The following is a 26,993-nucleotide window of genomic DNA, read 5'->3' as shown; positions in this document are numbered from 1 at the left end:
CGAATCGGAAATGCAATACAGTACTGTGTCGTCAGCGTATAGATGGGCGTGACAGTTTTTTAGCGATGAAACAATGTTATTTATATAAATTGTGAAAAGAACTGGACCTAAAATTGAGCCCTGTGGGACACCATTTGTAACGGTTAAAAACTCAGACTGGTATCTTCCCAGTTTAACTGACTGCTGTCTATCAGAGAGATAATCCCTAAACCAGCTACATGCAGACTGATCAAAGCCAATGTCATGCAGCCTCTGTAAAAGCAAATGGTGGTCAACAGTATCAAAGGCCTTTGAAAGATCAATAAAAAGTGCTGCACAGTGCTTTTTCTTGTCTAATGCTGTAACAATGTTGTCTACAACCAAAGTCACAGCAGAGACAGTACTGTGACCTGCCCTAAAACCAGATTGGAATGGGCTCAAAATGGAAGCACTAGTTAGAAATGTTTTTAACTGATTATTAATAAGTGATTCTAGAATTTTTGCGAGGCATGGGAGTTTGGAAATTGGCCTGTAGTTATTAAGATTATTTTTGTCACCACCTTTATGTAAAGGAATTACATGAGCTTTTTTCCAAATTTTAGGAACTATTCCAGAGGAGATGGAAAGATTAAAAATATGGGTAATTTGTTTTGATATTATATGTGTAGAGAGCTTGATTGAAAACGGGTCCAAATTGTCCTCTCCCATGTACTTCTTGGGGTTGATGGCGAGGAGCGCATCTACAACAACACTTGTGGGAAGAAGATCAAGGCTGAAAAGAGGAGTTTGAGAGACAGGCGGTACGTTACTACTGGTGGTAGAAGGCCTATATCCTCCATTCTGAAAGAGTTGACCAGTAGCTACAAAATGTTTATTAAAAGCTAAGCCAATCTCTTTTTGATCATTGAGAGTATGACCATTTAATTTGATCTGAGCGGGAACTGTGCTAGAATTGTTTTTATTATAGTTCATAGCTTTCCAAAATAGTGCAGGGTTAGAGTAGCAGTTTGAGATTAATTCAAGGTAGTATTCAGATTTGGCTTTCCTGACCTGGATTTGCATACAACAGAACATCCACATCTTTCTCACTTCACTTAAATAAGACTTTCTTGAGTACATCTTAAACAAGAGTGTTATTTATTTGAACATAAACAATTACAAAGAAATTAAATCCAAATTATTATTTTAATTACTTGTATGCAATGCAGTACAGTATATCAGAGTACATACAATCCACTTGAATGTTTTTCGAGATAAAATACATCCTCTGAAGGCATGAAGAAAACTTTGGAAACAGTTCAAATCTTCATAAAGTCTGTGGTAATGAAAAGCATCACCTGATTCAGGCAAAACATTCCCCCTCAGGCCCTCATCTTACTGTAGCAGCTATTAGGCTAAAGCAGTTGCTTCCTAAATGTTTCAATAAACGGATGTTAATATAGTAACTCCTTTTTCCGTAACCATGTTGCCTCTGAAGCTAGAGACCACCAAGTACATTAACCATCATTTAAAAGCACTTAAATTATTAATACTTAACATTTTTAACAACAGAGCAATTTGTCCCATCATCTAAAAATAGATGAGATTTGAGAATGAACACTCAACAATTTGATTTTCAGAAAAAGTAAGACGGCCACAAAAAAAAATAGGTAGAATTTTGAAGTTGAGCTAAAGGAGAATGATTCAGCAATATTTTGGTCACATCTGCAACAGCCTTTTCTTAAATAACAGACTTCTCCATCCACCCAAATCACATTAAAAAACAGAGCGGGTCCGTCCCACACATAGTGGGTACATATAAATGCTGTTTACTCAAAAGGTTGGAACATGCCCTTGTGAAGGCATGATTCTCATAGGCTTGAGAATGCATATTTCAATAGACAATGCAGGCAAAACTGCTATCCACAATCAATGCAAAGCTTATCAAACAGCAACATTAACAAATATACAATATAATGTATCTATTTATCCGGGCATTACAGGCAATCGTTTGACCTTTGCAGTCCTGGGTAAATCAGGACTACATCTTTCAATATAATCTTCTGGTTGCATAGTCTAACACCATGCTAGCTGCTCCTAGTAAAGCAGGTTCCTCCAAGTCCGACGTGACAACCTTGATGTTCTGGGCAGAGACAAGGGCTCTCTGAGAGATGACGCGCTGCACCGGGGCCTGGTAGTAAGAGGCCAACACTCCTGACAGAACCACAAGCGAGGGGTTCACTATGTGGAGGATGTTAATGATGCCCACTCCCAATGCTGTGGAGGCTGGACAGGGGAAGATGAAGACACATAGAAATGAGACTCGCATGTTAAAAATGTGCTCTATGCAGAATCAGGGGAGGGGAATTTTTTTCCATTTGCAGAGCCTGCAGTTAGTTTACAAAACACATTTATTCTACAGGTAATTCTGAGTAATAAATAATCATATAATCATAAAACAAGATTATTTTTGAGGCACCTGGAACCAAACATAAGACTAGAAAATGTTTGTAAATAAAAACTGTGGTCTCAGCTGCTGTAAACAACAGCAGTGAAACAGTAAATTGTTAGGTAGCTTTTTTGAACTTCAAACAATATATCAGAGATCCAATTTTACTGTGAGTAAAGTTTGTTTATTACAGTAAAGATAAAGTATCTTAGAAAATGTTAAGCTCTCTGACACACCCAAAGTTACATACTGCACCTTAAAAAAAAGAAAAAACGGTTTTACAATCAGTGGACTCTGAAGGATGGTGAGGGGCAGAGGGGAGGTTATTGTGTGTCACTAAAAAAAATATTTTTTAACAGGTTCCTTATAGTGTGTGTGCTTGCTTTGTGCGTCGTTTACCCTTGTTTAGAACGGCGTCAGCTGAGGAGTTCCCCAGCCTGGCTGCCTTGATAAGGTGGGCAGCAGTGATTGGCTCCGCAAGCTGCATGTCCATCCCCTCCACCTTCAGGAGATCCTCTGAGAGACATACACCAACACACAGGTTAGATGTGTGTACTGTTTGTAAATTATGAATGAAGGTACACATACTGAACGTCTTAAGACCACTTTAATCAGAACGACAACAACAAATTACAGTTGTAGTTCGTACAGAGAAAATGTTTTGTCATTATCTACTCTTTTATTTCATTTCTATTTGAGTTCATAAGAGGGCAAAATATTCAACTCAGCCTTTAGTGGGTCTCAACATTCAGGCATACATTCACCAGCCTCTTTATTTTGGAGATACCTTTGTCACTTCTTTGTGTAATGTGGAAAAAAGAAAACTTTTCTATGAACCATTCCTTTATGCACAAACAATGCCATACGGTGAAGCATGAAGCAGGAATGAAAGCTAACCGTCGTGCAGCCGTTTGGCCTCTCTCTGCAGGGCCATGCCGGACGCGTAGGCCTCTATACATCCTCTGCTGCCACACGAACACTCTGGGCCTTCTAGTGACACCATGATGTGACCCAGCTCTGCAGCGCAGAACGTACTGCCGTGGATTAGCTCGTTGTGATGGACAATCCCTCCTCCTATACCTGCCCGGACAGAGACAAGATATTAACTCCCTCAGATCGTCAAGGTACATTGGGGACAAGGTCATGGGAAAGAATGATATAGTGTGTGACTTTAGAGTGTGTTTAGACTTCATGTGTGGGGTGTTTTTGTTTTTTTCGTATTGCAGGTGACAATGTGAAGGACGGTGACTACATAGTGGCCTTGCAGCACCCAGTTACCACCGACATCCAGCACTCTATTAAGATCTAGCTAGATCAAGATCAAGCCGTTGTCAGTACTAGTTTATCGATGACTGATCACAACAGCTTCAAATCACGATACAGGGCCTGCGCTTCGACACACTCCCAACATATTAACCATGACAGAAAATATACCATGACTAAATTTACCAAATGCAGCTTGCTTGTCTGCATTACCACTTTTCCAAGCTCACATAGCCATAAGAGTCGGTTAGCAGTGCATATTATCATGTTATTGTTTCGCAATATTAACTTGCCCTGCTACCTTTACTCACATACACACTATTGCTTGCACCAACTCCGCTTACACTAACTATGGATTACCAAATGAGCGCATGAATAACAATCCTGGCTTCTCACCTGTTCCTGTGATGACCGTGACAAAGTTCTCCACTCCCTTGCCGTGACCAAACTTCTTCTCAGCCAACGCTGCACAGTTGCCGTCGTTGTCGACCCACACGGGCAGGTGCAGGGTGTCCGAGATGGGGGTCCTGAGGTCCACTGAGGACCACTCATGGATCAACTTTGTGGAGTGAAGGACCACACCTTCTTGTGGGTTTACACGCCCGCCCGTGGACACTCCTAAGATGAAGAGGTATGAGTTATGAGATAGTTCAACGATGTGTAGGTCAGCATCGTAGCAGTTTTTTCCATTTAGGGACACGTACGCGCGCGTGTGTGTGTGTTTGTGTGTGTTTTTTCTCATACCAACACCGAGTATTCTACAGTTGAGGGCAACAGAGTCCCTCATGGCATCTGCACACATCTTAAGTATAAGCTGCATCCTGGCCTCGTAGGTCTTTGGATTGGGTTGAGTGTACTTCTTCACTACACTTCCCTGGACAGAGATGGAGGAAGTGAAAGGAAAAAATAACAGAAGATGAGGAGCATGTAGCAGGTTCGGTCACATCAAATCATCACATAAAAGGAATGTGTCTCCAAAGTGATCCATATAAATAAACAGTTATAATCATTAGTCGATTAATAATTATTAGTGCAAAATTTTAAAAAAGCTCAATTTGTAAGCAGCTTACCCTCATGCAAACGATGGCCACTCTGAGGTTGGTCCCTCCCAGGTCGACAGCCAGAGCGCTCTGTGTCTCCAGAATGTGATCGATGTCCTGGGAGATGGATTCCTTCACTGGGGGGAAGCAGAAGGTCTTCTGGAGCGGCTCTTCCAGGTCAATGGAACGTAAGAACTTGAGAATACGAGGCACTGCGTTGCCGTCACCGTAAATCTTAGAGCTGACGGGGAAAAATAGGGAACTGAGTTAATTGAATTAAATGTAAACTGGAAAGTTGTGACATATATATATATATATAAAAGAGAAATACTGCAGGACAAAGACCCAGTGAGACAGACGAGCAGTACATTGGTCATACCAGGGATATCTCTTTCCAAACTGCAGCTCCAAAGCGTGGAAGATCTTATTATGAGTGTCGGCATCTCTTACATGGAGAACATTTTCACCTGGAAAAGAGGGACATGTTATCAACTCGGTTGTTCAGATGAGGTAAGATTAATTTAAAAAGAAATAGTGTTTGCTTTGCATTAAATCATATACGTAAATTGATGTTGTTGATGTTTAGTTTGCCTTTTTGCAGTTTGGTGATGGTCAAATTTGCAAGTGCTCTTGCCCAATCTTTCTTTTGTGTCACAGTCACCTACCTGTTTCTCTGCCAGTCTGCCTTGATCCAATGTTAATGACCGGTGTCCCGAAGGCGCCGGCCTCTCGTACCCCACAGCTGCTGTTTCCGATCATGCAGCCGGCGTGGCTCACCAGCTGGATGAACTGCTCAAAGGGAATGTGCTTCGCTGCCCGGAAGTTGGGGTGCTGCTCAATGCCTTTCTTTCGCATCACACGCACCATCTCCTTACTTCCTGTTTACATAGGAAGGGGCGGGCCAATGCGATACAGTTGCAATCATTCATTCAAAGGATAAAATGTCACACAAGTGTAAAAATATCCTATTCAAAATGTGCACACACATATAGGAGGCAGAGAAAACAGGAAAAGGAACAGTAAAATGATACTAACCGGCATCGATGTTAGGAAAGAGGATGAGGGTCCTTTTGTTGAAGGAGACTAGTGCATCCAGCATCAGCCCATAGATCTTAATGGAGTGCTGGATGTCAGTGGTAACTGGGTGCTGCAAGGCCACTATGTAGTCACCCTCCTTCACATTGTCACCTGCAATATGAAAAAATATTAAAAACACCCCACACATGAAGTCTAAACACACTCTAAAGTCACACACTATATCATTCTTTCCCATGACCTTGTCCCCAATTTACCTAGCCAGGTCTTGATAATATCCATGTAGTCTTCTCTGTGATAGGGTGACAGTAGCTTGTCGTATGAAGGGCAGCCAGCCAGCAGGATGCGAGAATGATCCTCACACATGCCAATGAGGTGCTGCTCCGCCATGCGTGTGCAGCAGGCGTGGTAGTGGGCCAGCTTACTGATGGCGTGGCGGATTGAGTCATCGATTGTACCGCTTACCTGGGAATAGCGGAAAGCAAAGAGAAGGGATCTCGTATCTTATGTGTCATTAACTACAGAGTGAATACACACACAAACGCCAGGTCAAAACCTCCTCCATTGCCGATTGCTTACATTTATGGGTAAGGTAAGAACAGGCATAACCGCATACACAGAAGAAGCAAATGTGTTGACTCAATAAATCAATTGGATTAGAAACATTTTTACTATGTTCTGGAGCCCTGCTCACTCACCTCTCCTCCCTCCACGTGAAGTATTCTAATGTTCATCAGCGCTGCGGCAGTTGCCAGGGCAAGCGCATCGAAGCGGTCGCCGTGGACGACCAGGATGTCCGGCTTCAGTCTCTGTAGCACGTCTGGGAGTTTGACCAGTGCAAGCCCGATGCTCTCCACCATGGCAGCCTCATCCTCTCCTCTCACAATGGTGTGCAGCTTGGAGCCAATGTCAAAGTCATCCTGCTCGATCATACGAAAGGTGTTCCTGCAAAGCGGGATGTTAAAGAGGAAAGGTGGGTGGGTCCATTATGATTTAATAACACTACCTCACTGCTTTGGGACATAAGCAATAAGCTTTTTTTTAAGTATGCCTTTGTGCCACTTGGTACTTACCCGTAGTCATCGATGAGATGTGAGCCAAGCACCACCACTTCCAGTTCAAACTCGTCAGGGTGGGCTTTGATGCCAAACATGATGGGGGCCAGCTTGGAGTAGTCGGCCCTGTTGCATGTCGCCACACACACCCTCAACCTCTTTTCACACTGCACAAAAATGGAAATGGAAAAGTTACCACACAAACACCATTAGTTTTGTTTAAAATGTGCATGAAAATTACAAATACATGTTTAACTTTTCCAATACATTTTTTCCCCCGTATCCTTATCAATACAACCATGTACATTAATTACAGAAAATGACGTTATATAAGTATTTCTGCTTCTCAAATTATATATTTTTGATATAGAGCTAAAGAAACAAAGTCATACCGGATTCTGCTCTTCCACCTTTTTCTTCTCCATCTTGTCTCTGCTCCTTTGCATCCTTAGACAGTACAACTCCTTGGAAACGGGGACAAAAGAAAAAAGTGTGACATCCTGTCATAAGTTTCGAATGCATACTGTGCTTCATTTGCCACTAACCCACCACCACACAACAAAACTACACTCAAATTTGTTTTGCGCTTTACATAAAGAACATATGCTGACATGTCCCGGCTTCTAGAGGTGGAAACATGCTTGAGGACAATATTTTGCATGGCAAGGCAAACTTCACAGCCACACCTGCTACCAATTTGTCTTTACTTTTAATTTTACTGGTTTAATAACAGTGCGCACAATAATAATTGTTGCCATGAACATCAGCGTATGGACATCTCCCATCTGTAGTCCCAAAACAGATGTCACCAAATCAACCAAGAGGTTATTGGACGCAGTGGAGGTGAGAAAAGCACCAAACTTTCCAAACCAACTTTCTTTTACCAGTTCACAAGAAATAAAGTGGGCTACATAAATAAATCTAGGACCTGTCAGAAAGTATACAGTAAAATAAAAAGGCCTACTCTTCTCCTCAGCCTTCCGTTGTCACTTACATACCCTCGACACCTTCCTTCATTCAAAAGAAACTTTTCCTTTTACTAATACTGACTGCCATCTGCTGCTGTAAATGCATCATGACAGTTGCCCTTTCCCAACGAGGCATTCAAAGTATACTGCAGTTCTTAAATTGAAGACCACACCAATTTATTTAGGCGTTGCTTTCAGAAAACATTCACTTGCACAGTGTACATATTTGAGCAAATGTTGTCAAATCAAATTCCTTAAATTCCAGAGTGGATCAAGTTCTTGGAATTTTAAAATTGCAGTATATCCCAAGCAACTGACTGAGCTGCATTTCACTCGTTTGCATTTCTGGGAATAGGAATGGAGGGGTCATTGACATCCGAAAGTACAAGCAAACAAAGAATAGAAAAAAAAAAAATGGGTTCCCCACTGTGGCATGAATGTTAAATTCCATTACGTTTCCATGGTGTGCCGTTCTGAACCATCGGTTACCCCAGTCCATGTCCTGATGAGAGCCCCCTTTTGTTTCCAGTGCTTGCTATTATTTGCAAGCAATATGTAGAACAATTTCCCTTTTAGAAAATAAGTGGGCTATGTCATGTGTGATCGCCTGCCTAATGAATGGGACCACCATACATGATATACAGAGATCAGATCTCTATTTTTCTTAATGTGGGACATAGTTTAACAGCTCTAGAAGTATCAGCCTCAAAAAATGACACCAATCATATGTTTTTGCTCAAGTCAAAAGTTATTGACTTGAGCCATGCTTCAAAGAAAAAAAATTCTGCGAGACACACTATGAATGGGTATTGTTAGGGTTTTATTGATATACTGATACAGATACGAGTTATCTATCTGGACTGGACTTGGCTGTCTAACTTCTGCTATGCAATGACAAAGCCGTAGTTGCTGCTTGACTGACAATGTATATGGGATGATCTAGTAGGAACACACAAGTGTTTCGAAAAGATGCAAACTATGTCCTGAGTGAATATTTACAAACTTACTTTTTATAACGAGTGTTGCCCAACTTAAGGACAATTCAGTGGCATGTTTAGTTGTGGAGTAAAACTGGACGGGTTCTAAAAGTTCTGGTTGGTGTTTATGTTAATTTCAGTCGCTACTCGCTAGCAAAACTAACGTTAATAAACCATCTTTAAATCTAGATTGAGCTTTGACTTACAGCTTTTTTGTTTGTCTCTACTTTGTGTGGACTGTTTGTTTGGATTGAACTAACCATACAAAGTTTGGCTTGTTCAGTCAAGGTATCTTTGTACCGTCAACTTATTAACTTTGCTTGCTTACATAACTTCAATGTGACTTCAGTACATGTCCTGTTAGCAGCTTATCTTTAAGTGTTTTACCTTTTGTCAGTGCATAGAAATTACAATTGACAATTGTATATTGGTGCATGTGTATTTGTGGTGTTAAAGTCTGGCTGGCTTGACTACGTTTAAGCAGTTTTCTATGGCACCGCTGATCCAAACCACATCACCCTCAGCACTCAGGTCCTCAGCAATTCACCAGCCGAGTGTGAAGTAGATCAGAAGAGCGGTAGGCAAAAATCTCGAAGGCCAGACACACACACACACACGCACGCACGCACACGCTTTCCTTAATAGTTACTAGGGATGGGCATTTCAAGAAATTTAATTGATCGATGATCGGGAAAATTAACGGTCAATTATCGATTAAATCGTTATCTTTTTACATATTAAAAAATGCCAACAGAAAATCCAAAATACAGCGTTTTTACCATAGACTGTATACAAGAGGTTTCTACTCAATTACATCTTTATTCCAAGAACTTCTAGTCAAACGACAATCCATTAAGACAAGGCAGCTTTTAAAAATAAAATAATAAAATGCGGCGCTGGTTAAAGCCCGAGGCTATTTGCCAACAATGAGCCAATGCTAACACTTTTAAACGCATATGAGCCTTCTAAGATGCTGCCATACACTTTATAAGGGCACGGCGCATTTCTCTGAGTGGTAAAGGACCTAACGGTACTTCATCTAAAAAAGAAAATGTGCAAATTAGTTCCCTTATGAAGGCGAAGTAGGAAAGCATAGATGTTTATACGCTAAAGTTAGCCGCTAATGGTAGCGGTAAACAGGGTCGGATGTACGTTTCGTTTCATTGTACAAGTGGTACATAATTTGGTTTGTTGAGGTGTTATACTAATACACGGTTTAACAATCTTTTTGACCTATTTATCTTCGGTTCTTAAGCTGTCCGATGCCAAACTTCGCCTTGACTTCTTCATGTTTATGTTTTGACATCTACGGCAGCTCGCAGGCGGCTGCCTGAGCCTGTTCTGTTGTCTCCTTCTACTAGTTAAGTATCTCTCCCTGCTGGTAGGATGTCTCTTTGCCGCCCATACAGTCTTTGGTGCTGCCACATAGTGAAATGCATTGCATTGGGACTCAGACTGCGCAACACAACGGCTATATGATCGATAAAATTTCACGTGATCGACAATTCTTAACGATCAATGATGGATCATCGATTAATAATGTCCATCCCTAATAGTTAAGATATTTTCGTTTATTTCCCATTAATTTATTGGCAACAACGATGATAATCGATGGATCATTTCAGACGTTTATTCAGGCAATTTGATTTATAAGGCCCACTATCATAATTAACAATTTCCCTCAGAGGGCTTGAAAACCTTCTGTCCTTACACATTTTATAAAAACCTTTAGATGTAATCAAGATGCTGATCCGCTCATCAAGACATCGCTCAATAACACTTGCAATGATTAAAAGGCTACGGGATTCCTTTAACAACTTGTCATAGATGTTGTCCCTGGCTGAAGTACAAACAACAGGACAGGTTTGTTTAGATTTCAACTCAATGCCAAAACTAACATTGGCAATGACGACCAGGGTTTAAACTGTAGGGTCAATGGTTTTTAAAAACGAATGCAGTCCACCTTGTGTGTCAGTCATGCTCACCAATGAGAGAGGCCCAAGGTGACTGATATGCACCAACAATAGCAAACACAGGTCATGGTTTCACAGTGTAAGCAGCGGAGCGGAGGAAAAGCTTAGCCATATTGTCTGTCTGGCAGTAGATTCAGTTAATCAATGCTAACAATTCTCAAGGACAAGAAAAGTTGTTTGCCCCAACTGCTTGAAATGTGAAGGGGGTTAATGCTAGCTAACTTAACCGCATGCCTTCAGACTAACATCACGTTATTTTACCTTACTTGACTCAGCGGCATGGTAGTATTACGCTATACTTTTCCAGTGTTAATAACATCAGGAACAACTAAACTGGTGCACAACTTTGTCCTGTACACATACAGGATGATATTTCAAATCATATTTCAAATTTCAGATGATTGTGAGAAACTGGTGGGTTCAGAAAAGAAAAAGACAATGGTGAAATGAAGGAGCTGAGGTTAGTAAGTCACGTTTTAGGCCAATGAGGAGAATGTTTTGTGTTGCACAAAAGGTTTCTGTTCAAACAAAAGGGAGTGAAGACTAACCTGAGGAACAGATTACAGGGAGAGCATCAAAGCAGAAAATGTTTGTAACTCAGGAGCCACTGTCACTTTGTTTGTAAAAAATAAATTAATACAATAAAAATGGCGCAAGTAATTTTCTGTGTTGTGGCATTTCATCTTTTAATATTAATTTCTACAGATGACTGTCAAAAGCTGTAAATCAAGCAAAGTAAATTAAGACCCATGGGCAAACATCAATAATTGTATATATAATGATTTTAAGGCAATGTTATACATTACAAGCCATCCAGATGCACGTGAATACAGGCCGGCGTTGCAAGATTCATAAGAACCGCTCTGAACTTATGATTTTTTTAGGGGAAATGGTAATACCATCTTTTAGTAATACCAACTTTTAGTACATTAAATATTTGTGTAATTCTGTTACATTCAGGTTGTTAACCATCTTCATCATCACTGTTGTTTCTTTTGCTAATCATCCCAGCAAAACACTAACAGAAATGGGCTACAGGAAAGGTTAGGACAATATTGGACAACAGGGTGTGATTTCAAACCTCTAAAAAGACATACAGCAGGTATGGTTTTCAAACAAGTCAACCATATTTGTGTCACGCTGCTAAAAGCAACATGAGACCGTTGTTGCCTTTCTTGAACTCCCATGTGTCTGGTTACAGAAAAAAAATAAAAAAGCCTCTAGGACTAAAACCCTGTGATTTAGTCTCATTCAGCACACCATGACTTCCACTCAAGCATCACAAGACAGCATCAGCAGCCAGTGTTACGATATGGGGGCAGGGACGCATGCAAAATGCAAAGGCAGGAATGACCCATTAACGAGGGGGGAACGACAGAAAAACTGCACAGAGACAGAGTAGAAGAGAGCTTCCACTGATAGATGGTGAGCAAGATAGGCAGGATATGAAGATGGAACATATCAGAGAGACAGAGAGGAAAGAGAAAAAAAAAGCTGACTCACATGAGGGTTTATGCACAAAGAGCCCTGATGCCTTTCCATCCCACGCCTCTGTGGATTACTGGCTAAGAAAAATCCCCCTCTGCCTTTTATTTACTCCTAGCTTTTTGATTTCTCTTCCCCTCTCTTCAGCCTAGACGTTTCAGGCAAAGAAGGGAGGGCAGGGTATATGCGAGCGCGATAGCCAGCAAGCGGCAGAGGAAGAGAGAAAAGGAAGAGAGAGAGAGGAGTAGCGTGATATTTACAGTGCAGCCCGGGGGAGGGGCTGTGTGGAAGATCTGTGCTGGGTTGATTTGGCTGAAAGCTCGTCATTGGTCCAGTCGATGGAAGAAAGAACATGTGGCATCCTTCCAGACACACACACACACAGGCCTGCCAACACAAATGGCTGGGCCCCTGAAAACCTCCAGTCAATGGGCCCCCCTTACCCATTACTCCTATCAACAATGTGTGTGAGTGCGCTCATCCCTCAATAAACACATACATGTATTTGTAGAGAGACTAACTATCTTATCAACCCAGGACTTGCAGGGACAGTTGGGGGAGCAAGGGCTCATTATTATTTTAAAATAGTAGCACATTTCTGACTTAGCCTAGCATACCTACCAATTTATTTTGATTCCCTTACACTCACACAATTGTTTAACAGATCAACAGATCTCTACAAAATAATCAGTTCACACAGAGACATTGTTCTTCTTTAGTATTCACTAAAGCAAACAGTTTTTTCACAATTTGCACGTTTTCTATGCTACTAGTTTCTGGTAAGATACATTTACACTAATTGTCTGCACCAAATATTGCACTTTTTTGTATTTCTGCACGACATTAAATAATTTGAAATCTGTTGGTGGTATTGTTGAAATAAATAACACTTAAAAAACAACATCAACAACAAATTCTTCACACACAAATGGAAAAAGGCAGTTCTCTAAATGAATAGGCCTGTCACGATAACAAATTTTGCTGGTCGATTAATTGCCTCAAAAATTATTGCAATAAGCGATAATATTGCCGTTTTAAGACCATTTTCAACTAATATAATGATACTGGCATAATAATGCAAGCACACCCTTTCAAAGATCAATACCAGAGGCCAGTTTCAGGTAGCTGGTTTTGAGGCAACCCAGAGTTTGTTCGCTCTGAGTTAGTGGAAACTCTGGGTTTTCAGTTTCAGGAAGCAGGTTCAGCGCAACCGAGAGTCAGTTACTGCGGCAACATACGCCCTGAGTCTAACCTGCTCGGGAGGTGGTTAGACCTACCCTGAGTTTGTTTTCACTTTACGCTGCAGCTCAGACTGAAGAAAGAGTCACTGTCACAACGCGTCCCTGTACAGTTTGAAGCAAAATCACTCCATAGAAATCTCCATCGGGATGTTTTTATTATTATAATTTATCTGATCAGTAGCCTTGTTCTCAGCCCTCGGTCCGTTCATATAGGCGGCCACCTTACACATCGTGAACATGATCTACATTCAGATTAATAAACCTATTTGTATTGTATGCTTTTTAACGTCTGTGTCACTGAACAGATTTATGTCAGGTGGAGTCATGTAACCATGCGGCTGCACGCGATCGTTACTGTTCACTTGTGCGATCCTAAAGTCACAGACGAGCCTCGTTAAATAGCCTAATATGAATATAAAAATTATATAATAATTTAAACTGTGATCACTTGAGGAAAATGGATCTGGTAATAAATAAATCGGGCTCTTCAATGGAAACTGTCACCTAATGTGTCTGACGCTGATGTCTTTCAATCCCCATTTAAAAGAAGCGACAGTCTGTTTACTATACTGCACAGTAGGCTATACCTTGCCAACATATTATACAGCGAATATAAAACACTGTCAGCAATGCTGTGCCGCGCCAGCTTAATACTTTACTGCTGATATGCGTAACTTTTTAAAATAGACTATGGCTTCTCATACGGAAAGCAAAATGATTCTCTTGACAAAAAATGTTTGCTCTGTTTTTTTCTGAATTGCAGAGGAGATTAGATCAGAGTTATTAGACAATATCCCCGTTAATTCTTCTCCATACCATAAACCCATTCGTTAATAATTCTAACCCTAGTGGGAGGAGCGGAGATTTTTTTTTTCTTTTCTTTTTTGAGAAGTGGAGAAGTGGGAGGATCAATCATTTGTTTCTTCTGTTTCCATGGTGAATCATGTTATCATCGATCCATTGACGATGGCTTTTATGCACACGCTCCACCCAGAGTGAACACGCTCAGAGTTGATTAACCCAACGCTGATCCACTGTTCTGACACCCAAAACCCAGAGTTTCTCATCATCCCTGCTCTCTGAGTTGACCAACTCAGAGCACAGGATTTAACTCAGAGTATGTAAAACCAGCTACCTGAAACAGGCCTCAGGGCACCAGACAAACTTGTTTTACTAGTTGCACTGGCGCCCCTAACTCAAAATGTTAAGGGGGACATTAAATGGAACTTTTAACTAGAGTATATTAGGCCTACTGATAGTGTATTGCCAGCATGTTTTGGACCACACTGACAACAGATTTTACAGATCATACAGTTCATTGTGTTTTTGATTCTGCATCACCATTTGAAATCCTTCAGACATTCCTTTAGGAAAAGGGATTTTTTTTAACCAATTTTCACCACAACCCCTTCCTCTGATTTTTCCTCCTCTATCTCTGCGGACTCTCTAAGGAAAAAAGTTATTGGCCAAAAAGTAACTATAGTATTTAGATGACATATTCAGCTAATTTGCATAATATGCTATTCTGAAAGAGGGAAAAATAATAAAAAAATGCAATGCTGACCAGGTAGTTAAATTAACTATAATTAACTAGGCCTATTCACATATGTACAAGCTCACTTTACACATGTTCTTTGTTGCTATAACTATAAGGTTAACTTTATTATAGATATGCAGTGGCCTATTGAATATGGACCTATACAACTATTTGCGTGTACAAACGTCAACTGGCAGCTCTTGCCGTGTTTATTGAAGATTTCAGGGGTAGGCTACAGTAGGCTTTGTGAGACCAATTATCTCCCCATGTACAGCCCCCCTACCCCACCACCGGCGAAAACTTTCTCCACTCCGAGTCCGGTAAAGATAACACATAGCCTAGCCTATCATTTGATTTTTATATTCAGCAGCACAGTGTCTACATGCACATTTGTACATGCTCACAGGTCAAAAGGCACATTTTTAAACATGTTTTAAAGAAAATACTCGCCATCAGCCAAAAAGGCAGCACTATTTGATGGGTGCTCACGCAGGATTATTATTTTCGGAATGCGCATGCGCAGAACCACTAGCGAGCAACATTTGATAGGTAGCAGAAAATGACAAGTCACCGGCTGCTGCTGCAGGTGGTGGGGGGAAGCTATAGACTGGCCGTATGTATGAGTGAGGGCTGTCAGCACTGAGGACGATAGGCTACGCCAGCCGTTGCTACTCTGCTCACGTGAGCGTGGTTAAGAAATTTTGCTAGATTTGCCGCTGGTCTTTAACAGCCTTATCGCTATGGCGACACTTCGGCAAATATAGCGGCAAAGTCGCCAACATGTTTAACAACGTGACTACAGCGAGACACTGTGATGAAAGTAGCCTAACTGATGTTATCCGCGCAGTTGATCATGTGACAAATCACTCGCGGACTCTCCCTTCTCTCTCCTCTGTCTGTCTCTCTCTCTCTTTCTCACACACAAAGCGAGAGGGCCGATACACCGGATTGAAAACTCTTGTCGTCCAGTCTCTTTGATAGAGAGACACGAGGAAAACAAACAAGCTGCAAATGTAATTTATTGCATCCGGCAAAAAATTATCGCTCATTTTAAATTATCGCGCAATTAATTGATTTATTGCTTATCGCGACAGGCCTATAAATGAAGAACCAAACCAACCTACCCTCAAAACTATAAAGTTGGCCTATGTTTGGTTGCAACATTTAGGCTTAGTTCATTCTCCTCTCATCACTGTAAAAGCATGAAATCATTACAAAAAAAGTTTGAACTCAAATCTGTTCCTTCAATTATTTCCAACTTCTTTGTGCCTTGTGTCTTTCTTTGCATTGAGAACTTTTTTAGGTCTATTTAAATTTTAAATGTTTAGAAACAATACAGAAAGCAGGACCTTGGTGGTTACGGCAATAATTATAACAGGATGATGCTGCTCGTCGGCTTCATGTTATGTCATGTTATGTTTGAAACAGTTACACTCCGCTGTGCTCAATCTGAAACATTTTGAACATGTCTGCTTTTCTACTGCTTTTTAAATGGCCGTAAGCGGAGCCGCAGCTCTGTGAAAACACCCAACTTTGAATAGATATTGACATAAATATCTAAAAATAAAGTTTAGCTTAGTTAGGTTCTTGGCTTCCAAAGACCATGGGCCCCCCAAGTGGCTGGGCCCTAGAAAGCCTTCCCACTTTCTAACACACACACACACACACACACACACACACACACACACACACACACACACACACACACACACACACACACACACACACACACACACACACACACACACACACACACACACACACACACACACACACACACACACACACACACACACGCGTTTGTCTTTTGTGAGTCCCCATGCAAATACATAAGGTCGCCACATTAGCCAATAGCTAAGCTACAACTACTTTCTCTACGCAAATGCCAAATGACAGGACGAGAAATGCCAGCTGTAAACCATCCCTTTCCATGGTGATCTTCAGCTCCAAAAAGGCTTCACTTGTACCCCCACCAAAACTCAGGTTGTATTGAAAGGGGAAAATCACCTTAGAGCAGTAAACAGATTCTTTGATTTGGAAAAAATGTGATGTACTGTCTGTGCAAAGCATGTGAAAAAAAATCGAATTTAGACTAAATAACCACCATTGAATGTTAATGTTTTTTTCTCGTGAAAGTCTGTACGCCAGGAAGGTATGAGCGCCAGAATTTATAGCAAATTAAATCAAGAGGGACGCAGACATAGTGATGCCACCTCTTAGCACACAGTACAGTTTATATAATGACATAGTATATAATGAGCTGGGTTGGACACTTTTTCCAAAACCTTCTGCCAATGAGCTGACCCCATTCACATAAATGAGAGGGCAGGGCTTTTTCACGGAAGGCTGAATCCGTCAATCTGAACACCGTCTAGGTACAATTGGCTTAAGAATAAACAAGACCATTATGGATGAGGAAGATCACTCCAACACTAATAACAATGTCATTACACCACACAAAAATGGGGTTTGAATATAACATCATATCATCCTTTCTTATTTTGGGCTTGTAGCACTAAGAGAAGAAGTGTTCATGGATCATGCCAAAGTCAATAAAATGTCCTTAACTCCCTTCATAGTTTTGGTTCTCATCCCAGTGAAAACAATCTGTCTCTGTCCAGACCTGTACATTCCACCAGTGGGCACAGATAAGGCCACAGAGAGTTGAACTGGCTTCCACTCTACTAACAGACAGGTCAGAACAACTTAGTCTAGCGACCCTAAATCGACTATACCTGTGGTGGTCAGAGGTCAGATCATAAAAAAAATAAAGCCACAAAAGTGTTTATCAGCAATGTCTTTATTTAAAAAGTTTGGGGGTTAAGTTTAGTATTCTATTTAAGGAAAACAAAAAGTAAATCCTGGAAAGTGACGAAAATCACTGACCTCTGTGTTAATGCAAATGTCAAAGAAATCCAGCCACTAGGGAGTTAAAAGCAGGAAGCCTGTTTCCATGTCCAGAAGGAAATTCTTTGTGCAGGCTAGTCCTGTATAAACAGCCAGGAGTCTTGAGTGTTGCCCTAAGGCCAAGGCTTTTACATTCGCTTTGAAGAAAAGCTGTGACTTCCTTGAAAAGGTTACTGTCTGTTTTTTTTTAAGTTACTATTGCTGTGGATGCATTCATCTATAAACGTGATTTAAAAAGGCAACAGTGAACAAAAATTCAAAAGTACAACCAACAGCTAAACAGACGCAAAATATATTCGCAGAATGTATCAGGAAGCCCAATGTCCTCACTCTCCACACGCCTCGTCTTGCAAGCCACTGGACAATCTCAACACTGATTGGCTATCGCGGCGCGTGGATGTTGTAAAGTTAAATATTTTCAACTTCCTGCGTTCGCCGCGCTGCAAATGACGTGCGCCATCTTGACGCCGGTCCGCGCGCTTGTACATTAACTTTGTATGTAATCTTGACACGCGTCAGTGTGCAGTGTGTTCGTACCTTCAGGGTGTATTCACACCTGCCGTGTTATTTTCGGTTAAAACAAACTTAGGTGAACTGCACTACCGCCTTCGGGGCACATCTTTCAGGCAGGTGTGAATACAGCAATCGCACTCTGGGGCGGACCAAACAAGCCACCGAGACACACCTGAAGAGGTGGACTATCCAGTTATTTACTTTAATTTCTGATTTTATTCTCAATTACTCTGCCAAACTCTACCTGTACAACCACCCACAGAAGTTAGCCTCAGTACTTTTCCCTCCCAACAAACACCCACACAAACACACTCACATCCACTATTTCAATATGCCATGAGCTACTACTAGTCTATTTCTGTATTTATATGTATATATATATATATATATATATATATATATATATATATATATTTTTTGTTCCCATTTATTTATCGTATATAATAATATATATTATTATTTATTTATTTGTATTACTTGTCGTTTTTTGTTGTTGTTGTCTTGTCTCCAACAGCTTGTCGTGTCCCAAACGTGTTCATGTAGTCTTGTCCCACACACAATGGTGTTTTTGTCATGTCTCGCACTGTTTTGTCATGTACCGCATCACTTAAAAAAAAAAGAAAAAAAAAAAGAAGAGGTGGTCTCGGTGCGCTTCCAAACGCACTCTGCAGCAGTTTGTTTGTGGTGTCAATTTGGCTGTACTCGATCCGACCCAATTGCAGGAAGCACTGTGCCTTTTCTTTCTGTTATTTTTTTAATAAACGCTGTCAGCTTCACATTATGGTAAAGTGTTGTTGTTGCCATTATTAGGAAGATTGTTTGTGGTTTGACCGGGAGCCCTGAGCGAAAATATTTAATAGAGGACGCATAAAATGTCGCGCACTGTGCCCACAGGTTCATGCTGCGCTTTGCATGACGTGCGTGTTTTTAATTTAGCTTCCCATGTTAACGGGACCGTCAATACTATCCCTGTGTCAGTTTGGAGCTCAGCTGCGCCAAACTAACACCCAGCTGATACACAGCTAAATCATCAGTGTGTCAGCTTGAGCCTATTCTTCTCGAGAGCCGCACGTCCAGCAGCAAAAATACAGTACATGATCTTTCACATCGTAGGCTAGCCTGTTCGCCACATAACGTGGCATTGACATAGGCCCATATTATAACCATATATGAAACGACAATGATTTGATGTTTTTCTTCTTTATTTATAGGCTAGATGTATTTAATTATTATTTTCAACCCCTTATTATATATTTTGCAGTTTTCACTTCGTGCCTCCTGCTTCTCTCCACCCCAGAATGTCTGTCCAATGAATGAATGACCTCAGATCACGTTTTGGTTTGCATCGTAATGCTGGTTCACTAGCAAAACGGGGGATTTGAAAGTGGACCACACCAAACAAAGAAATCTAACTTAAGGTGTATTGACACATGCCGTGTTTAGTTCGGTTGAAACGAACTAAGGTGCACTTCTGCCTTCGGTGCGCATCTTTCAGGTAGGTGTGAATACAGCAATCGCACTCGGGGGCGGACCAAACAAGCGCTCCGAGACCCAGGTGAAGAGGTAGTCTCGGTGCGTTTCCAAACGCACTCTGCTGCAGTTCGTTTGTGGTGTGAATTTGTCTGGACTCGAACCGACCCAAATGCAGGAAGCACTGTGCCTTGTATTTCTTTTCTTTTTTAATAAATTGCCGTCAGCTTCACATTATGGGAAAGTGCTGTTGTCGCCATTGTTAGGACGATAAATTGTGGTTTGACCGGGAGCCCAGAACAATACATTACATTTGATCGAGAGGACGCGTAAAAATGCTGAATGTGTTCAGCGATCAGATGAAGGAGAGGGGAGCGTATCCCGCACAGTGCCAACAGGTTCACGGTGCGCAAGAAGTGTGTGTTTTTATTAGAGGTGGGCATAAATTAATTTTTTTAATCTAGATTAATCTAGATTAATTTTGGAATTAATCTAGATTAATCTAGATTAAAATGGCTCATTTGAATTCATTCATAATATGTGTGTGCTCCCTAAATAATGACTCAAAGTAAGTCTTTGAGAACGTGTTTCTCAAGCCAGGTGGCGCATCAGACCAGGGGCTCATCTCCTGTGCAGGTGCACACCTAATGCATCAAGTTAACTTGCGTGCAGAAAGAGGATGTCACGGAACTCATGTCCGTTAGCTTTTCAATATAAGACTGTCAAAATAAAAGTCCCGCAAAACAATCGTTATTTTGGGGATTAACTTCTCCGCGTGAGAAATTTGAGTTGTAGGCTAGCGTGTGAGAGTGTGAGCTGGTTGATATGAGTGTGTCTCACGGCCAAAAGGGTGAGACTTGGCAGCTCTGTCAGTTGTCAAACAAAGCGGACGGACGTGGTCTCTATAGCAACGAGATCAGCTGAGCTATCACTGATAAAAAAAAATATTGTTTCCATAATGATTTCCATAGCCTTAAGCCATAGGCTAGCCTACATGTTGTGTAATTCAGTGATTTTCAACCTTTAATGAGTCGAGGCTATGCATTGGCTTTGGCGATTTCCCTTGCCTCTTTTTTTTCTCTCCACACAAAGCTCTCCCATTGCACACACGCATGCCCCGGCCGCTTCCGAGAGCACAGACTGTTAGAACTCCTACAGTAAACCAATTCCGCATTGCACAAGGTGCAAACAACCTTGGTCTTGTCGAGGTTTCCATTGGGAAGCTTCTTAAAAATACATTTTCCCTGAAGCAAACCCGGCGGCTTCCTAGCTGCATCCATGTCAGCACGTTACGTTTGATGTGGTAGGCTACACAGGTGCGAAGTCGGACTCGTTCTGACTCGTGCACTACAGTGCAATTCGGCCAGGTATACATCCGCGCTAAAATAAGAGGAACAAGAGATTAACGGCGATATTTTTTTTATCGCCGATAAGAGTCTGGCGTTAACGCAGCACGTTAACGCCGTTATCGGCCCACCACTAGTTTTTATTTTGCTTCCCATGTACGGGACCGTCAATACTATCCACTTGTCAGTTTGGAGCTGAACTGCGCCGAACTGACACCCAGCTGATACACTGCTTAATCAGCCGAGTGTCGGCTTGAGCCTATTCTTCTTGCGAGCCGCACGTCCAGCAGCAAAAATATAGTAAAAATTATGTTTCACATCGTAGACTACAAGCCGCATAACAGGGCATTGTCATAGGGCTTCATATTATAACCATAAGAAACAACAATAATTTGATTTTTTTCTTCTTTATTTATAGGCTTTTATTATTTTTAACCCCATATTATATCAATGATATATTTCGCAGTTTTTACTTCGTGCTTCCTGCTTCTCTCCACCCCAGAATGTCTATCCAATAAATGAATGACCTCAGATCACGTGTGGTTTTGCTTCGTAATGCTGGTTCACTTACAAAAGGGGCAATATGAAAGTGGACCACACCAAACAAAAAAAATCTAAACTCTATTTGGTCTGGACCAAAGCAAGTGAACTAGCGGACTGTGTGAAATACAACCTTATATTGGGTCTAGACGAAAGTGAGTGAACTTTCCCAGTGTGACTACACCCTTAGTTAACTATCAGTGTTGTTGACAGAGTTGGGACATCCTGGTTCTTCAAAGAAGGCAGACGACATTATAAAACCTGATCCAGAGCAGGTTTCACATAGTAGAGTCGCTCTCATTAAGCAGAAAAACAAACAAAGCAATGGACAATGGACTGTGCCCCATCCTGCTTCTCCACAGGATTACCGCAAAGTCAAAGTGACTACAAAATATGAAGGCTACTAACTCCTAAACTCCCAAATTGTTTCAGAAGAAATAGCTATCTAAAAAAGCTGTCACTTTTATGCCTGACCTTCAGGACTTACTTCCTGTATAAAGGCATGTATTTAAGATAATCAAGTATCTACTATACTTATATGGCAGTTGGAAGGTACGTATAAGATATGTCATAAATCCTCTTGGTCAGATACCGCAGTGCCAACATGGTATTAACTCATTCCATCCATCTAAAAGTTAACTGATACACTTTGAAATGCTTCTCTTTCAATGGACTTCATGCAAAACATTGAAACTTTGCGTAAGGAAGAGATACTAAAACAGATTTGGAGACAATAAGAAAAAGTGATTGAGATGAGAGAGGAAGGACAGGATTAAGATATCTGCCTCTGACTAACTACTACTATATTATTGCAACACACATTTTGTTTATGCGTCTGTAGGCCTACTGTTTGAAATGAGCAAGGTGTATAGATTTACTAACTTATTTTGAATACACTAAACTTGGCAGGGGAGACAAGTGAGAGAGAGAGAGAGAGAGAGAGAAAGCGAGAAAGAATGAGAGAGAGAAGGTGTGGTGGAGAGGAATGAACAGAAGAATGTGAGGTTAAAAGCAGAGCAAAAAGATAAGAAGAGATGCGCACACACACGCACACACACACACACACACACACACACACACAAAGCAGGAGGCTGACTGGCGTGGTTTAAAAGCAGCAGGCAGCACTAGAGCGTTCTTCCAACTTATTATCTATCTTTTATAGCCTATTCAGGGCTCCAGACTAACTTTTTTCATTGGGTGCACCGGTGCGCCTAACTTTTTCATCTAGGTGCACCAGCATATATTTTGGGTGCACCAAATTAGTGCTGCATGAATTGGAGAAATGCGATTATAGTGGCCAATATTGCGATTTGCGACGCAATATAATACATGGTAGGCTATTATGATTCTACTTTCTTGGTTTTCAAGGAAGATTTGAGAATATTGACAGCTTCGATACCTGATCTCAATTTAAAACAAGCACATATTAAGAATGAGTGGAAATATAAAAAATAAAGCTTCTTCCTATACTGTTTTCAAAATAATAAAAATATAGTTAAAAAATGTAATAATAAAAAAAAAAATACTTCCCCATTAAAATAAATGCATTCCTCCAAAGACAATAGTCTCTATAAGCATTATCGAGTCTCCTTATCGATCCAGGTCTTTATCGATACCACTATCCATACTTTTCTATTATTTTGTTGAAAGATAACTGGTATTATTGCTTTAATTGCCCATAAGATGATCAGAGCTCAAGATAGGATGTTAAACAGGTCATAATTCCATAGTTAGGCTACTATCTATTTTATATTGCTGAAAAAACGAGTTTTTCACCAAAACTGTATTATTAAAATGTTTCTCCAAAAACCAAAATTTTTTTTTTTTTTGTTACATTTGAACACACCATGATGACCTTTTATTTACCTTTGCCTAAAATTTATATTACCGAGGTGACCTGAACACAACACATTTGACACCGTTAGCAACTTTTTTTAAGCTAACTAGCTCTATATCACATGCTATATCCTGCCGATTTTAACATGGATTTGAAAACTGGATAACTATTTTTAACTGACAGGACTTTCTACACCGTCCGGTTGTATGATAACTACCGCTGCTTTGAATGACTGTTGATGCGCACGGTGCCGACTCTCTGAGCCCGTCTGCAGCAGCAGCTGTGCGCATTTTTTTTTTTTTTTTTGGACTACAGGTAGACGGATACTGAGTTGAAGGAGTTTTTTTTCAACCCAAAGACAGTTCATGGTAGGCAACTCTTTTATATGCCTTTGTTTTCCGTCACAGTTCAGCGTGGATGCTGCTGCGCGTCGGCGTCCATGTTTGTTTGTTTACTCTGCTGTCGACTCGGCAACCGTCTTGCACGCCGTGTAGGTGCGCGCGCAGATACACACACACACACACACACACACACACACACACACACACACACACACACACACACACACACACTGTCAGAGGGGCGCTACCAAAAAGACGAGAGGAGCAGTTGGAACGTATAGACACACGCGCGCACATTTATCCTACATTGAATCGCAATCGCAGCAGCCAATTTTGCGGTTATGTAATTGCACTAGCTGCTCACATCGCAATTAGATGAATCGTGCAGCACAACACCCAATATTACATTTAATATGACGTGATCAATTTCAGGTGCACTGGTGCGACCAGTGGAAATATCTGGTCGCACTCCACAGATTTTTGGGCGCATGTGCGCCCAAATTAGGCGCACTCTGGAGCCCTGCTATTATATTTCTATGTGTAGTCTGCTTTTATTTTCTATGTATTTTATTTGAATTTTCTCTTCTATGTATTATTTCTAATGATTATGCATGTAGGCTATGAATATATCGGGGGTGTCGTGGGAGGGGGGGTTGTTTTAAGCACTTTGTGTTACATTTAATTATATGAAAAGTGCTCTATAAATAAAGTTTGACTGATTGATATTATAAAACTGAATATTTTGGGTCCAAACAAATAGCCGTTCATACTAGGCTATCTGTAACCTGGAGTGAAGGAGAAAGAGCTTCTGGAGGTCAACAGATCGCAGTGGGTGTTTCAACGCCAGCGAGAGTTGTGATAATAAACAGCAACTCACATTTCCCCATTAATAGCCTATAGCCGACGTGACTTTGCGCCGTGCAATAAAAGGTTTTTTATTGTGCGTGGTTGCGTTATCTTGGAGACCAGGGAAACGTAAAAGAGGGATCCCAGAAAGTACAACACATACCCCCTTCTCCACAGAGAGGACTGCAGGTAAACACTACAACTTCGCTTTTGCTTTATCAGTTCTCGGACAAATACATTTAGCCCTTACGTGCAAACAATTACACATTTTCCATAAAGTCAGTCCCACAATGCTCTGCAAAACGATTCGCTCGTCCATGCTCGTGCCCCATTGAAAATAAATGGTAACGAAGTTCGCCTAGCCCTCAGTTTGTCTTTACAAATAGACACTGCAATCTCTCTTCAGCTGCAACCTTTAGTTAGAACCGGGTAGCCCGTCGACAAGCTGTCAGTGATAACTACGAATTGGATTCATAACAACATCAACGCAGTATTGTATTGGACGAGTTTGTGACACTGTACAAGTCCTCCTCACAGTTTCCCAGTTTAGTAAGCTAACAGTACCGCTAGCCGGTGAGGCTCTCACTACAGTTAGCTTAAGTTATCAATCCCTTTCCTCTGTCGTTTAATAACAATGTGCTGGATTCCCACGGAGTGAGAATTACCTTGAAATATCCAGAGACGCCGTCTTCACCTCCCGCTCAGACCATCACTTCTTTCTCTTCTGCTTTGGGTTTCCAGTGGTTACCACCAGCCAACTTAATTGCACATCGGGCACGCACAGAGTTGGGCTAGTTAATGTGCAAGAACGAGACCGGATGCGCGTTCTTTGGACCTTCACAATAAAAAGGACTGGAGGACAGTAAACATGAAAAATGTGTAAAACATGAATTAGTCTCGCAAAACCAGACCAAAACTACAAGTAGGCCTACATGAATCAATGGATAATCCCAAAATACACTCTTCTTGCTTTCTTTCGGGTTTGTTTTGTTTTCTTCACCTGGCATGGTTATATTAGAGGAGTATGAGAAAATAAACAGTTTTTTCTCATAAATATAATGGGTCTCTTGTTACCTGTTCACCCTTTCTGATTCAGCCTGCAAACACACACACACACACACACACACACACACACACACACACACACACGCACACGCACACACGCACGCACGCACACACACACACACACACACACACACACACACACACACACACACACACACACACACACACACACACTACTAGGGGTGTGCGGGGACGTCATTATCTGTAGGCCCATCTGTATCTGTTCAACCAACAAAATGATCTGTATTTGGATATGAAACCGGGCTAATGTCTGAATAATTTTTCACCCATTATTGTCCCCGAGCATCAAATTGATTAAATATTGGCATATAATTCATTATGAGATATATTTCTACCTCATAGGCTACTGTACTTTTCATCTGTTTCTCTCTCTAATTATACATGTTATGAACTGTCTAAGCCCCTTCACCTTTGACTGGGGGACACTGAACATTCAGAATCTGAAACAGAACAGTAATAACCCTGTCGTGGACATATACATTACTGCTAAACATGTTTTCTATTTGAATTTTAAGATGAAAACTACATTTTATAAAAGGTATGATGTCCCTTTCCTAAACAAGGACTTTGTTTGATTTCATATTATGATTATTATTTTTTTAATGTATGTGATCCCTTCGTTTTCAAAGAAACACATACAAGTCGCACATGGATTTCTTTGATTTGGAAAGTAAATGTGATATATATATATTTTGTTGTGCACATTATCCCATCCCCCACTCAGCTGTTATACACTAGATTAAATATTATTATATTTTACAGTATGACTGATTTTTAATCTAAAAATGTCAAGATGACAGGGTGGACAATCACATGACTATGAGCAATTTGTGCAAATTGCAATAATTCTATGTGACCAAATGATAAAGGCAATGATACAGTGAGATGATATAGAATAATGACCTAGCTTCTATCTGTGTTTGTTACTACACAATTGTCTTGCATGTATCATCATTTACAATTCCCATTTATTATTACTGAAATGTCCACCCTGTCATGGGAATGTCCACCCTGTCGCCACTTTACCCTATGCAAGACATGACAGGGAGGACATTTGAGGATGATGACAGGGAGGACATTTTGATTTTAAATTTGCATGTAAGCTAACAACTAACTAAGACTGTAT

General features: G+C 40.9%; 1 protein-coding gene across 3 annotated transcripts in view; it reads right to left on the bottom strand.

The window, feature by feature from the left end:
• Positions 1-1,150: 1,150 nt before the first annotated feature.
• gne (glucosamine (UDP-N-acetyl)-2-epimerase/N-acetylmannosamine kinase) overlaps positions 1,151-26,993 on the bottom strand; it is a 28,302-nt gene continuing 2,459 nt past the window's right edge. Inside the window, exons 2-15 of one of the 3 annotated variants that reach the window (XM_080030036.1) lie at positions 25,447-25,633; positions 7,193-7,264; positions 6,819-6,967; positions 6,444-6,690; positions 6,003-6,210; positions 5,746-5,898; positions 5,376-5,588; positions 5,090-5,177; positions 4,741-4,951; positions 4,415-4,544; positions 4,067-4,288; positions 3,305-3,487; positions 2,807-2,923; positions 1,151-2,244 (exon numbers count right to left, since the gene is read on the bottom strand). In XM_080030036.1, coding sequence (XP_079886162.1) covers positions 2,009-2,244; positions 2,807-2,923; positions 3,305-3,487; positions 4,067-4,288; positions 4,415-4,544; positions 4,741-4,951; positions 5,090-5,177; positions 5,376-5,588; positions 5,746-5,898; positions 6,003-6,210; positions 6,444-6,690; positions 6,819-6,967; positions 7,193-7,246 — 2,211 coding nt within the window. In that variant the 5' untranslated portion in view covers positions 7,247-7,264; positions 25,447-25,633 and the 3' untranslated portion in view covers positions 1,151-2,008. Of the gene's footprint in view, positions 2,245-2,806; positions 2,924-3,304; positions 3,488-4,066; positions 4,289-4,414; positions 4,545-4,740; positions 4,952-5,089; positions 5,178-5,375; positions 5,589-5,745; positions 5,899-6,002; positions 6,211-6,443; positions 6,691-6,818; positions 6,968-7,192; positions 7,265-12,221; positions 12,365-25,446; positions 25,634-26,993 lie in introns of those variants that run through there. The other 2 variants (XM_080030035.1, XM_080030037.1) reach the window with 2 other exon arrangements.

The sequence above is a fragment of the Ammodytes marinus genome (assembly GCF_949987685.1).
Source record: "Ammodytes marinus genome assembly, chromosome: 6".
NCBI classification, from domain to species: domain Eukaryota; kingdom Metazoa; phylum Chordata; class Actinopteri; order Uranoscopiformes; family Ammodytidae; genus Ammodytes; species Ammodytes marinus.
Note: the sequence above shows the minus strand (reverse complement) of the source record. Positions and strands in the feature narration are given on the sequence as shown.